General features: G+C 37.6%; 1 protein-coding gene and 1 pseudogene across 1 annotated transcript; both read right to left on the reverse strand.

Moving 5' to 3' along the window:
* Nucleotides 1-3808: 3808 nt before the first annotated feature.
* LOC131799299 (microfibril-associated glycoprotein 4-like) lies at nt 3809-5743 on the reverse strand. Its single transcript, XM_059117015.2, has 4 exons — nt 5531-5743; nt 5187-5304; nt 4570-4953; nt 3809-4074 (listed from the first exon to the last, which is right to left on the reverse strand). The coding sequence occupies exons 1-4, from the start codon at nt 5741-5743 to the stop codon at nt 3809-3811; spliced, it is 981 nt and encodes a 326-aa protein (XP_058972998.1).
* A 7115-nt stretch (nt 5744-12858) lies between these two features.
* LOC136279436 (microfibril-associated glycoprotein 4-like) lies at nt 12859-15514 on the reverse strand (annotated as a pseudogene).
* Nucleotides 15515-15724: the final 210 nt, after the last annotated feature.

Below are 15724 nucleotides of genomic sequence, written 5' to 3' on the forward strand. Positions count from 1 at the left end.
TCTGACCGTACTACATGAGACAGAAAAAACAATTCAGTTACAGATGATTGTGTAGAAGACACTGAAAATTCAGTACCAGTAAACCAGGAATAATCTTTATTCCAAAATCAAATTAATGACTTAAATGACTCAAACGATAATAATGAAGAAATTGAAGACCCTTTAAATGAGCATAGAATGCCAATCAATCAAACATCCTTGCAATCCATTATCCATAACTATCCTGTGATGGTAGATAATAATAATGAACAATCATCAGGAAATGAAATTTATAGCTTTGCACCAGGAGAGTGCAAACATTTATTTTCCGCCAAATCCTGTTTAATGTCGTTTGTATAGCCTTCTCACGCGTTCAAATTAAAGTTGGTGCCTGACAGTACGGATTTTCCATATCTGTAAATGATGAGGCGCGACAGTTTGTCCAGACAAAGTTGAATATTTCACGCTTGAACATACACCGAAAAATTGACCCGTTCTGACTACGCTTTGTTAGAAAGGGACTGAGGTGCTCATCATAGCTTTAGAGGTTAAAAGGGCTGGTTTAGTACCTCTTGGGCTGTTCAGCCTCAAAAAGTCCACAGCAGCAGCCTCTGTGATACCTGTCAGGGTATTGCACCAAAAATATGTGACGGTGTGTTGTTGTAGAATTGGTGCCTCTCAAGGGTGAAAAAACTTTACGCCGCGCCCACAAACCAGGACCATGGTACCTCTGTATTTCTTTTAGAACCACTGCGCACCGTGAATGGTCAACACTTGTAACAGCGCGTCTACCTGTAGCCCGACTTACGATCTTAGATCGTCTTCTTTAGTTCTATGAACTGAGTTGATGATGCAAATTGGCCTCTGTAAAGGGTTTTTAAGGCTACCCTTTCGATCGCCCCTCAACATAGCGTTATTGAAGACATCATTTACATCGTCGACCGACATTACTCTTGTGAATACCTCAACCCCCGTGCAAAAATAGACCGCTACAAACGAAATATTACATAAACTTATGAAACAGGCCCTAGTAACTCGCTGTTTGTTTTATCAGTGAAACCCTCGTACCTGACTTTATACATAATGACCTGCGATGACTCTGTGTTAGTGAAGTGATCTCTCCTTTACGTAACACCAGCAAGTAAGAAAGCGGGATGTGATGAATCCACAATTGACTTCCGATGAACTTGAGAAGCTAGCTTGTTATGACTGTTCGCAAAAGGTGTAGTTTAATTTGCAAGAGCTGTGATGACAAAGTTTGCCTGCTTATCATTCCCTATACTTGTCAATTGATTTGTTCGCCTTTCTGCAATCCACATCATAACTCTGTGTTAGTAGAGTGATCTTTCCCTTTTACGTAACACCACCAAGTAATAAAGCAGGATGTCATGAATCGACATTTGACTTGCGATGAACTTGAAAAGCTAGCTTGTTATGACTATTCGCAAAAGGTGTAGTTTAATTTGCAAGAGTTGTGATGATTAAGTTTTCCTGGTTATCATTCTCTATACTTTTCAACTGATTTCTTCGCCTTTCTACGATCCACATCAATAGGCTTCAGGAGATTCCACTGCTTGTGCGACTCTTCCACCCAATTAAGAGAAATATCTCAACACATAGCAGATGATATTCACCCCTGAACTCATGTTTTATTGTTATTCTATTGTGTTCTCGCCCACTCTTATTAATTACATTTGGTATTTTTTCAAACTCATTATAAAGCATCATGTACAGATGAGCCTCGACACAAATAATGACCTTGAGCATGACAACATGTTTTTTTATAATTTTATTGGGATATATCCATCAAGAGTAAGTTAAAAAGTAGATATTAAGACTTATCTTCGTTTTAAATTTCATTTTATCCTCCAGATTTCGAGAGTTTATGTCAGATTCTTCTTCAACGTCAATCGCGTGGGGACGCGCTGGAATGCTGTTTACTTCAAGAGTAACAAGAGAGGATTTGACAATCACGACAAAAATTGCTCAAGGACACTTCGAAATAGTGATAATCATTCTTAAACAGTTTCCACCGGAGCATGCTGCTTGTGTTCAGGTGTGGATAGTGTTATTTTACTTCGAAATAATTTATTCTTGAGGCAAATTTTTTTCTTTGCAGGTTTTCCTATTAATGGCATCATTTTTTTAACGAAAAGTTCCTCTAATTTCCTTTGTTGACTTTTTGATGTAATTTTATTGTAGCAAACTGTCATAATCTGTAAATTTCCTTAAATTTAACAATCCGAACAGCAAATCCTAAAAATCAATGCGCAGCATTATTGCTCGTGGACGTTCAACAGAGAAAAATTTTCCTTTCTCCTCACATTATTGCCCCTGAATCAAACATTAAGGTCATGAGAAGAAAGGAAATGATCACCAACTGAAGAAGCTCTTGATTGTTAAACAAATTCTCCCTGTCATCATCTTAGGAAATGTAAGGAGAGCAGTATGGAGAATATGCATCCTGACGTTAGGGTGTAAAGGGTGAAACGAAGGTGAATCGTTTGAGCCTGTCACTAACAAATTTCTTGTTTTCTCTAGAGCCATGAGTTTTAGAGCGTGGATGGTGGAAAGCTACCTGCAGATTCTTCAGTACCTGGGGCGTGCACCTAAAGATATGGACAAACTCACGTCTAAATTAAAAACCTTACACGAGCTGGACGCCATAGCCGCAGAACGAGCCAAAAGAACGGTCTCGGTTTCTTGATTTCGTTCCCCATCGCATTCAAATTGTGAAGAATCGAAAAATTTTTATGTATCAAGATTTTAACACTTATAAGTAAAGCTGTAAGGAGTTCTCTTTTAGCCTGGGAACCAATGATCACAAGTGATACGATACGCCACTTTCGAAGTATCAAAATTTTAACATGGCTCCGAGGCTAAGGGGAACAAAACAAAAGAAATTTCACCTTCTTATCCTTATTTTTGGTATTTCTACAAACTGTGTATGTAACATAATCACCTGATGATCCATATCTACAAAATGGGCCTTAGGCGTGACAATGTACTCTTATGATCAAAAGTGTCGTAAGTCTATCAATAACAGTGCAAGGTATTCACTCTCAAAAAAGCTGAGAAAATACAAATAAAAGCAAGAAATGAAGCATTTTAGAATCATAGACATTACCTTACCGCATTCCAGTGTACACTAGAACTTGAAATATTTGTTTTTCTGAAAGCGTTCCTCTAAAGTCAAAACATTGGGTAATTATTTGGGGTTTCGTTATAGAAATTAAAGGGAACTAAAACTGAATTAGCGACTGGGTTTACTCTTCTGATATTGACTAAGAAAAAATGAAGGCTGTGTGATTGCTTTGTGTTCCGTTGAGTGAAAATACGAGTAAAAAATTTAAATAATTAAACCTTGTATAACTCTTGTGAATACTTCAGACCCATTTAAAATCAGTGTGGAGACAGGGTCTTTTCAGCCACTGCCCCCAGGCTATAGAATGTCTCACATATAATCCTTAACTTGAGTCCATTAGTTTCTTTTTTTCTTGAGAAACGATTAAAGACGCATCTTTTCAGAGCTACTTATGATTAACTGTCAATTTCCAACTATGATAAGAAGCTTTTTGTATGTACCGCTATATAGATTAAGTCATTATTATTACTATCATGTGATTATTATTATCAGCTAACTGGCCGATTTTACACAATCAACTATTCCTATTTTGAAAAACACACGATAAGGAGCAAGAAATATCCTGAACGACATCTCGCTAAGCTCCAATTTAAGAGTGATTATTTAATGAATAGACTTGATCGGGACACTCGTCTTTTTGGTTAAGTTGGTACTGTATCATTGTTGTGCCATAAACATGACAGTTCAGAAATCCACTGGTCTTATTTTCATCTCGGTTCTCTTTAGAGAGTAATAATGTCCTTTCCAGCCTTTCCAGTTCACTCCATCAGCATGGGAGGAGTGACTGCCACGAAGATACAAGCCATTGAGATTTGAGTGGTGACACTTATTGTACCACCAGGCTCCTTTGAACTTAATGGCGCAGTTGTGATGCTCATGATTATCACTATCTTGATCTCTAGTGGTGAATGGCATACCGCGATGCAAAGCAAGAGAGTCACTAGAATTTCCTAAAAAAATGAGCCGCACTATGAGTATTACGTTTGACCAACAATGAGCTTATGTATGATTTAACGATAATGATATGGAGTAAAAGTATTCTTAGTAATATCTATGATTCATGTCGAAGATTCTAGGGATCGAATTATTCAATGTGATAATGCCAATAAATATGTTTGCCGAGACACTCATCAGAGCTGGATTAGTTCGTCAGGTAAACAACGCACTGCACTGATCCGACTGCAAATACCTCTGAACTAATCAACGTCTGGTATGCGCTGTCCATATTGCGTATCGATGAGCAGAGGTTACTTTTTTGTTTTCAAAGCTATTGATGGAAAAGAGTTTAAGCATATTTACATTCCTTAACTCTCTACTCCTCCCCTCCCCTCCCCTCCCCTCCCCTCCCCTCCCCTCCCCTCCCCTAACCCTCCCCTCCCCTCCCCTCCCCTCCCCTCTTCCTTCTTAGAATGACTAGAATAGAAGAGACGAAATGACAGTTCTACCTGAATAAGAACCAAGGATCAGCTTGTACTTGTCTTTCTCACTCAAAATACCAAACATCTTGTACTCAGCATAAGTATTTTTTTCTTCAAAGTCTTCCAAGTCCACACGTAGCATGTTGTTATTACATGAGGTCAAGCGATGAATCTTGTCCAATCCGAGCCAAAACTCGCCATTCAGGTCACCAAACCCACATTTATAGTCGTTCCAGTAGCGATAGAAATCAACCGAGCCGTTCAGTCTCTTCTGAAACACAGTCCATCCTCCACCGTCCGTTGTTTGGTCGCAGAATACATCAAAGGCAGTCAAATTATCAGGTTTAATGGTATATACACCGTCTTCTCTCTTTCCAGCTTTGTAAATGTCAGCACAATTTTTTTCCAGGCCTATGAACAAATGGAAAAAATTGCAGGATTCAATGCCGCGCACACAACACTTGATAGTAGATCGTTCAGGGAATAAAATTTCAATAATTTCTAAATACTCTACATCAATCAATTTACGAATGAGTCCAAATCTACTTCTATTAACAGATTCAAAAAACAGTTTGTAAATTACCCAATTTTAGTGATTTATTTAACCCAAGAGGATTAGTGAATGAAATTGCAATTTACGTGACCTTGCAACTGGCAGTTTTCTCCACTGAATCCATCACGACAAACACAACGAAAACCTTTACTGCTGAATCCAGCTTGACAGGTCCCATTACTCAAACATGGACTACTGCTGCAGGGATTCTGTTGATAAAAAGGAAGTAACCTTTTTCCAAACTTTTTTTTTTACATCAAGAATAAAACCACTTTAGCGCCAAAAAACAAACAACCTCCCCTGATGAATAACAAAATAAAGCTCTTGTAGCTTTCCCCAAGATCAAGAATCAAGAATAAGATCACTTTAACCTGAAATGAAAATAAATCATCTGTGTCTGACTCCCTTCAGGTTGGTAAAAATGTAAAATTTTACCTCGATTGCAAAATATATGTAGCCTGGTTTATTCATAAGAAGAAATGGAACATGGTTTTCTTCGGTGGCGTTGTTCAACTCGCATTTTTGGTTTCCTCCTTCTGCAGGTCCAACATTAATGGACACGCAGTCAGGCTCCATATAACACATCACTCTGCAGCTTCCCTCATTGAGCACTTCTGCACTCCTGATCACACGATCCTTCATGGCCATGTTTTGTATTCGGTCCCTGAATATAATGCTTCGACAATCGTCACCTGGGAAAGGCAAACGAATAGAATTAATCGTCCAGGTTATCGCTTATTCGTACAATTTTTTATCGTCACTTGGTAAATAAACACATCAAAGCAGGCTATTTTGCCAACTTACTGCACGAAAACCTTCATCAAAGAGTCTTCTCCAAAGGGGATTCTCATCTTTTTACACTTCAATTCTAACGGGAGGTTTTGGTTATCAAAACAGAGCGATATAGATGAGCTAACCAGCGGAAAGGATATGTTGCGGAAAATATCCCAAAAATTTTCATGGCTTTAACTAATTACCACACTACAATATCATTGACTCGTTTGTTTCAATTTATCAATATGATCCTTTGATGCGAATATTTTGAGGGCTTTTTGCAAACACGGTAAAGAAAAACAGTATCCAATAGTCTCTGTATATGTGCATAAAAGGAGATATTTTGATATAAAAAAATAAGTGTATTTGCCTAAAGATTATTGCATTGTCAGTAGGTGGCCTTGTCGAGGGAGCAGCGAAACACAAGAGATTTAATAATAATATAGATATGCTTACCAGAGCAACAAAAGCATGGTGGGAAGGTTATTCCAAGAAAAATATAGATATTGCAAATGATACCTCTAAGAAAAAACTTGAACTGCATTGCTATAAATTAAAAAAAATAACTTCAAGGTAAGTATCATTATCGTGACCATATTAAAGTTGTCTCAAATTCCAAAACTTTCTGTTTTCCTATAAATTTAAAAGCTAATAAAGGTCATGCAGTTGTTCAACATTAATTTCTCAGCTATTTCTTCTTAAAGGAACTCTTAATAACCACGATATTTCGATAACAAACTCTTTTTTTTTGTTGTATTATTGGAAGTATCGACGCCGTTCTGTTGATGGGTTTTTACATTTACTCTCTTTGGAAATATAATCATCAGAGGAATTTCTCTTTAGTAAATAAAAATTCACGAGTATAGGTAAGTCAACCACTGCAAAAGGCACAAAACGAGGAACATAGCGGATCCTCATCATACAATGAACTAGTTACATAATTTAGTAGTAGAAATAGTAACAGCGACAGCAGTAGTAGAAGCGGTAGCAATAGTAATCATTATAGTAGAAGTACAAGAAAATATTGATATCCTCTTGTAGAAGTATCAATAGTAATTGCAGAAGTAGTAGTAAATAGTATTAGTAGTGGTTGTATCTCCAAAAGTCTGATTTGAACAACTAGAAAAATTGATCTTATGGTGGATAGCAATACAATTACACCCTGATACGCTCCTTTATACAAAGACAGACAAAGTACTTTAAAATTCAAGTTCTAATCCTTTGCGAAATTGTGGATCAACTATATAGTTGACTAAAGTGCAAAAATGAAAATAGTTATGAAATGATATTTAGGTTCTTGGTCAGCAATCTTGCAAATAGCTCTACATATTTCACTGGACGAGAGCATAGTAGTTAGCATTAAACATCCCCCGACTTTTTCTTAGTTAGACTGGTCCCAAGCATTCTGTGACATTCGGGTGGCTTTTTAGAACTTCAAACTAAAAGAAAAAAAATTGTAACAACTCTGACGAGAAGGATGTGACAGAATGTGAAATATCGTGTAGCTGAATTGACAGAAATTTATTCAAAATTGTTCTCGATCATTTCTGCAATTAGCACAATTGGTCTGAGCTAGAAAGGCTTGGTCTAAGAAATATAGATATGTACCTCACAGATATATTTCTTACCTCCGAAGCGAAAAAGTGGTTTTCTTACTTGATTTTGTTCCTGGGGGTATCAATAGTGAAAACTTTATGGTGTCGTGCTTTCCTTTAATTTATAGAACTGTTTGAGCTTCTGTAACTATGGTTACAAAACAAAACCGCTATTCTACACGCCACAGTCATTCTTCCTATCCAGCTGTTCTAATTGTTGTTAGTCATCAGATCATAACTTTTGTGTTTAAATCTAAATGACTGATCTCACATCTCAGTACCACTGGATATGACAGGCAATGAAATACTTCAATGAAAAACAGAGAATGTTTTGAAAAACTTATATGGCAAGTTAAACTCTTAAACAAAGCTGCAAATTATTTGGTCAAAACACTCTCAGCGGGACATGTAAGAAGTTTTAGAACTCAACAATGTTTATCCATTTTCGCTGGAGGTAACTTAGGCCAGTTTTATGTCTTTCAAATTAAAGATTTATGAAAATATAAATTTTTAAAACAATACAATGTGTCGCATTTTCCTCTGGAGTTAACTACGGTGTTATGTAAGGTTATGCTTTTTCCAATTTAGAAAGTATCCTGCAAAAAATGCTCTTGACAAAATTACCAAACGAGTGAGCAAGTTTCCCTGAAGATTTTTGGCAGCTTTTCGCAGTGTTGTAAGAGGTAATTTCGTTTACGCTAAATGTTGAGGCCGGAAACCTTGATTTTTTTAGGAAAGCAGTTTCTTGGCTCCGCCTTCACCTTGGATAAGTAAATGCACCTGTGGTGTGTCCAAGTCAGAATTCTCAGAAAGACAAACTGTGAAAGCTAACACATTTGTGGTTAATAAGCTGGTCATTGAAATTGCCGTGAATCGTTACATTTGCAAAATTAGGGCGCACACGAACAAATTCTAACTAAAATGTATGGACGCGTAAGTTTTCCGGGACTCGTTTTGCTCAACACTTTCTGCCACTTTGCCATTTAAAGCGATTCCGAATAGGAGAGCATGACACTCATATGTTTTATTAAATTTGCTCGATACAAATTCTTTTAAGCCGCAACAAAGTTTGAAGCAGGTTTGCTACCCTATTTTTGCTCTGCGTTACTTCTCTTCTTTACAGTGTTACCTGAAAACTTCATTTCTCTTAGGCAACCAGGATGAAGAAATAATATCATGGAAATTATTGACATTTACAAACACCCGAAACAGGAAAACAAAACGAAACAAGCGAAACCACCGAAATGATCAAAACAAAATGATCGAAACGAAACGAACCTAACGACCAAAACCAAACGACCGAAACGATCAAAAAAGTATACAAAAAATAATGGGGTCAATCCTGGTAAAATGAACGGGTGTCATGCAGGTGTCAGTCGTCATTTTCTCTCGTTTAGATTATGGCCTATTCCTGATCTACCCCACGGGAAAATTCAGTGATCTCTCGCGATTGCCATCGGCTTAGTATTATGCGGCGATGGAACCTCAATTAAAAAAAAGACAATCAATAAAAGAGTCTCGGACATAGACGTTGTCACTGAATACCGTTATCTGTTATCTCTCCTTTCCGTATACGCTTCAGTATTCAATGAGGCTGGCGTTCCGTACTGGAAACTACATATTATTATAAGTGTCAAATTATAGTTTCAGCTGCTCGCGTGGAGGAAAAAAAAATTAAGTTTCGTGTGACGGCTTTGATATGTAAAATCCTTAAATGCGAGAGAATATCTGAAGTGAAGTCCGCCACTTTTCAGCATCCACTCGTCTCGATCGTTGTAGTGGTTTTGTTTCAGTCACAACGGTCGTTACGCTTCGGTCGTTTCGTTTTGTTGTTTCAGGTTTTAGTACATGCCGAAATTATTAACGACTTCACCACAAATTAAACATTTTGACTCAATATATGTCCGCTAACAAATTAAAGTGATCTTAATAAGAAGTGCTCAGAAACGTCAGGAAAATGGCGAAAAAATAGAAAAGGAAACATGCTGACTTTGAGGTTTTTTTTTTACCCAGGTAGCCATAGGCCTGAGTGATGATAAAATATACGGTGTTACAGAGAAAGTGATATACCGTTACAAGTAAGCGCTGTACGATACTTCTCATGGTGCGTGAAAACCTAGTGTGCGGAAGGGTACTCTGGTTAAAACAGGCTGTTATTAACGAAAAGATAACTTAGTTCTATCAACTGAGTTGATCATACAAATTGGCCTCTGTAAAGGGTTTCTAAGGCTTCCCTTTCGATCACCCCTCAACATAGCGTTATTGATGACGTCACTTACATCGTCGATCGACATTACTCTTGTGAATACCTGGACCCCCGTGCAAAAATGGATCGCTACAAACCAAATATTACATAAACTTAATATGAAACAGGTCCTTGTAACTCGCTGTTTGTTTTATCAGAGAAACCTTCGTACCTAACTTTACACATAAGGATCTGCGATGACTCTGTGTTAGTGACGTGATCTTCCCCTTTACGTAAAACCACCAAGTAAGAAAGTTGGATGCGATGAATCGACACTTGACTTGCGACGAACTTGAAAAGCTAGCTTGTTATGACTATTCGCAAAAGGTGTAGTTTAATTTGCAAGAGTTATGATGATAAAGTTTGGCTGGTTATCATTCTCTCTACTTGTCAATTGATTTGTTCTCCTTTCTACAATTCACATCGACAGGCCTCAGGAGATTCCATTAGTTTTGTAACTTTCCACCTAATTAAGAGAAATATCTCAATACATAGCCAATGATATTCACCCCTGAACTCATGTTTTATTGTTATTCTATTGTGTTCTCGCCCACTCTTACTAATTACATTTGGTATTTTTTGAAACTCATTATGAAGCATCATGTACAGATGAGCCTCGACACAAATAATGACCTTGAGCGTGACAATTTGTTTTTTTTTATAATTGTAGTGGGATATATTCATCAAGAGTAAGTTAAAGAGTAGATATTAAGACTTCTCTTCGTTTTAAATGTCGCTTTATCCTCCAGATTTCGAGAGTTTTTGTCAGGTTCTTCTTCAACGTCAATCGCGTGGGGAAGCGCTGGAATGCTGTTTACTTCAAGAGTAACAGAAGAGGATTTGATAACCATGAAAAAAATCGCTTAAGGACACTTCGAGATAGTGATAATCATTCTTTAACAGTTTCCACCGGAGCATGCTGCTTGTGTTCAGGTGTGGATAATGTTATTTTACTTCGAAATAATTTATTCTTGAGGCAGATTGTTTCTTACATTTTCCTATTAATGGCACCATTTTTTAGCAAGGCAAAGTTCACCTAATTTCCTTTGTTGACTTTTTGATGTATTTTTATTGTAGCAAACTGTCATAATTTGTAAATCTCCTTAAATTTAACAACCCGAACAGCAAATCCTAAAATTTTTGCGCAGCTTTATTAGTCGTGGACGCTAAACAGAGAAAAATACTCGGAGCTCTCGATCAGGATCGAAGCCCCATCCCCCTCCCTCCTCTCCCCTTCGACAACCGGTGGGGCGTTTTAGAGATTCGAGCTTTTTCCTGTAGAACTACATTCTATATCCTTCCCTTTCCCCTCCCCTCTTTCCTCTCCCCCAGCCTACCCCTGCTAAAAAATGTTTGCTTCGTGTTCAACCTTGTCCTATCACACTAGTTTTTACAGGAACTTATAATTAAACACAGCCAATGGATAGATTTGTTCTCATGGCCAGACGATCTATGAAAATATATTTGTATTCCGTGGTCCCTTTTCTGTTTTGTTTTTACTTTTTTTTCACGATTTTTGATTGGTTTTTATCGAAATTCCTTTGCAGGTAAGAAAAGAGATTCCAGTTAATCTACCAGTATAAACATAGGTCGAATTTTGGAAAATTTCAAAAGTTCCGCGGTAGCAACTGGTTCAGACGTCAATTATTTTACCTTTTCTTGCAGCGCCATATAGAGAATAGTGGTCTATGGTCGAAGATGAAGACAATCTTTGAATCATACGTCCTCGATGAGAAAATAAGGTAATTCTGTTTTCCAAATAAGTGGGAAGTTCTTCCCAGTGCTATCGCCTGAGGTAAAATTTCCTGTCGTTCTCATTATACATTCCATAAAGAATTTTTATGGTTCGCAAAACGAGTTATTATTGCATAGGGAGGCCGCCAGTTTCAATGGCATTTTCACCTTCCCTGTCCTTAAAGTGTTCTGACTCCCGATTCTCTGTTACGAATCTACTTCCGGTTTTTGTTCTTCCAATTATTGGATGATACAGCTACATCACATCCGACCATAGGTTTTAAACAAACCCAAACACAAGAGCCAGCTCGTAGGCTAAACAGGCTGCGGTAAAAGTTTTTATATGCGGAGAGACACCGCCGGTAATCAGCTTTCATTGAATCCGTGTTGATCTTGTAGAATGACTAGAAGTTAATTTCTCCTTACATTATTACCCCTCAATCAAACATTAAGGTCATGAAGCTCTTGATTGTTAAACAAATTCTCCCTGTCATCAGCTTAGGAAATGTATAGAGAGCAGTATGGAGAATATGCATCCTGATGTTAGGGTGTAAAGGGTGAAACGAAGGTGAATCGTTTGAACCCGTCACTAACAATTATCTTCTTGTCACTAGAATCATGAGTTTCAAAGCGTGGATGGTGGAAAGCTACTTGCAGATTCTTCAGTACCTGGGGCGTGCACCTAAAGATATGGACAAACTCACGTCTAAATTAAAAACCTTACACGAGTTGGACGCCATAGCTGCAGAACGAGCCAAAAGAACGGTCTCGTTTTCTTGATTTCGTTCCCCATCGCATTCAAATTGTGAAAAAAAATCGAAAAGTTTTCAATCGAAAATTTTTATCATTTATAGGTAAACAAAGCTGTAAGGATCCCTCTTTCAGCCTGCTAACCAATGGTCGCAAGTGATTCAATACGCCACTTTCGATATATCAAAATTCTGATATGGCTTCGAGGCAAGGGGGGAAATACTCATTCTTACATTTGGTATTTTTACAAACTCTCTATGTAACATAATTACCTGAGAAGCCCTATCTACAAAATGGACCTTAACCGTGACAACATGTTCTTATGATTTAAAGTGCAATATGTTTATTAATAACAGTGCAAGGTATTTACTTTAACAAAAGCTAAGAAAGAATATATGAAGCACTTTAGAATCATCGACATTACGTTTCCGCATTCCAGTGTACACTAGAACTTGAAATATTTGTTTTTCTGATAGCGTTCTTTAGAGTCAAAACATTGGGTAATTGTTTTAGGTTTCGTTATAGAAATCAAAGGGAACTAGAACTGAATTAGCAACTGGGTTTACTCTTCTGATATTGACTTAGAAAAAATGAAGGCTGTGCGATCGCTTTGTGTTCCGTTAAGTGAAAATACGAGTCAAAAACTTAAAGAATCAAAGCTTGTATAACCGAGATAGGAGGAGCATAGGAAGCGTGATGGCCATGATGATGCAAGCCACTGAGATTCGAGGATAACTCTGGTAAATACCTAACACCCACTTAAAATTTTATGGAGACAGGGTCCTTTCAGCGGCTGCCCCCAGGCTATAGAATGTCCAACCCATAAACTTTAGATTGAGTCCATTAGTTTCTGTTTTTTGAGAAAAGATTAAAGACGCATTTTTTCAGAGCTTCTTATAATTAACTGTCCAACTATGATAAGGAGCTTTTTGCATGTACCGTTATATAGATTAACTTATCATTACTATTATGATTATTACTATTATCGGTTAACGGGCCGATTTTACACAATCAACTATTCCTATTTTGAAAAACGTGCACAAAGAAGCAAGAAAAACCTAAATAACATTACGCTAAGCTCCAATGTAAGAATGATTATTTAATGCTGAATATACTTTATCGAGACACTCGTTTTTTTGTTAAGTTGGTACCGTTTCATTGTTGTGCCATAAAGATGACAGTTCAGAAATCCACTGGTCTTATTTTCATCTCGGTTCTCTTTAGAGAGTAATGATGATTTTTCCAGTGAAACCAGTTCACTCCATCAGCATGGGAGGAGTGACTGCCATGAAGATACAAGCCATTGAGATTTGAGTGGTGACATCTCTTGTACCACCAGGCTCCTTTTTACCTAAGGGCGCAGTTGATACTCTCAGAATTGTCATTATCTTGATCTTTAGTGGTGAATGGCATACCGCGATGCAAAGCAAGAGAGTCACCAGAATTTCCTAATAAAATGAGCCGCACTATGAGTATTACGTTTGACCAACAATTAGCAGTTCGTAAAGCAGAGCAAATCTTGAAATATCAGATAAGTATAATTTAACAATAATGATATGGAACAAAAGCATTCTAAATAATATCTACGATTCATGTCGGAGATTCTTGGGATTGAATGACGCAATATGATAATGCCAATAAATACGTTTCCCGAGACACTCATCAGAGTTGGATTAGCTATAGTTCGCCAGGTTAATTGTACATGCTCCACCGGCGAAGACCTCTGGGCTAGTAAACGTGCGGTATGCGCTGTCCAGGATTGCATATCAATGAGCTGAGGGTACTCTTTTGTCTTCCAAAGCCATCGATTTTAAAGACGTTTAGGATATTTACATTACTCAGCACTCTCCTCCCCCCTTCTTAAATAACTAGAAAAGAAGAGACGAAATGACAGGTCTACCTGAGTAAGAACCAAGGATCAGTTCGTACTTGTCATTCTCACTCATAACACCAAACATCTTACACTAAGCATAAGTATTTTTTCATTTAAAGTCTGCCAAGTCCACACGTAGCATGTTATTTTCACATAAGGTCAGGCGGTGAATCTTGTCCAGTCCGAGCCAAAACTGACCATTCATTCCCCCCTTCCCCCCACCACTTTTGAAATTGTACAAAATTCGACCTATGTTTTAATAATAAAATAAGACAAAAAGATACTGTTTTACCGAATAACTACCAAGTAGTCAGCTTGTACTTGTCATTCTCACTCATAACACCAAACATGTTATACTCAGCATAAGCAGTATTCCCTTCAAAGTCTTCCAAGTCGACACGCAGCTTGCTGTTATTACATGGGGTCAAGCGGTAAATCTTGTCCATTCCGAGCCAAAACTCACCATTCAGGTCACCAAAGCCATGTTTATAGTCGGTCCAGTTACGGTAGAAATCAACCGAGCCGTCCAGTCTCTTCTGGAACACTGTCCATCCTCCACCCTCCGTCGTTTGGTCACAGAATACATCAAAGGTAAGCAGGTTATCAGGTTTGATAGTGTACATACCATCTCTTCTTTCTCCAGCTTTGTAAATTTCAGCACAATTTTTCAGGCCTACAAACAAATGAGAAAATTGTAGGATTCAACGCCGCGCACACAAGAGACTCTGGATCGTGTAAGGAGTAAAATTTCAATAATTTCTCAATAGTCTACAGTGATTAATTTACGAATGATTTCAAATCTACTTCGTTAACAGATTTAAAAAACAATCGGTAAATTACCCAATTTCAGTGGTTCATTTAACCCAAGAAGATTAGTGTATGAAAATGCAATTTATGAGACCTTGCAAGTGGCAGTTTTCTCCACTGAATCCATGACGACAAACACAACGAAAACCTTTACTAGTGAATCCAGCTTTACAGATGCCATTGTTCAAACATGGACTGCTACTGCAGGAATTCTGTTAATAAAAAAACAAAATAAACTTTGTGCAACTTTTCCTTACATCAATAATAAGATCACTTGAGCGCCAAGAAATGAACAACCTCCTCTGATGGATGACAAACTAAACCTTTTGTAGCTTTCCCTTTAATCAAAAATAAGATCACTTTAACATGAAACGAGGAGAAATTATGTGTATAACACCCCTCAGGTTGGTAAAAATGTAAAATTTTACCTCGATTGCAAAATATATGCAACCTGGTTTATTCACAAGAAGAAATGTAGCATGGTTTTCCTTGGTGGCGTTGTTCAACTCGCATTTTTGGTTTCCTCCTTCTACAGGTCCAACATTAATGGATACGCAATCAGGCTCCATATAACACATCACTTTGCAGCTTCCCACATTGGGCACTTCTGCACTCCTGATCACATGATCCTTCATAGCCATGGTTTGTATTGGGTACCCAAATACAATTTTTCGACAATCGTCACCTGGGGAGAGCAAAACGAATAGATTTACTCGTCCAGGTTATCGCTTACTCGAACAATTTTTTATCGTCACTTGGTAAAGATACACCTGCAAGCACACTATTTTACCAAATTACTGCATGAAAACCCGCTTTATCAAAGATGAGCTAACCTGCGGAAAGGATTTGTT

Source organism: Pocillopora verrucosa, chromosome 3, assembly GCF_036669915.1.
Source record: "Pocillopora verrucosa isolate sample1 chromosome 3, ASM3666991v2, whole genome shotgun sequence".
Taxonomy (NCBI): Eukaryota; Metazoa; Cnidaria; class Anthozoa; order Scleractinia; family Pocilloporidae; genus Pocillopora; species Pocillopora verrucosa.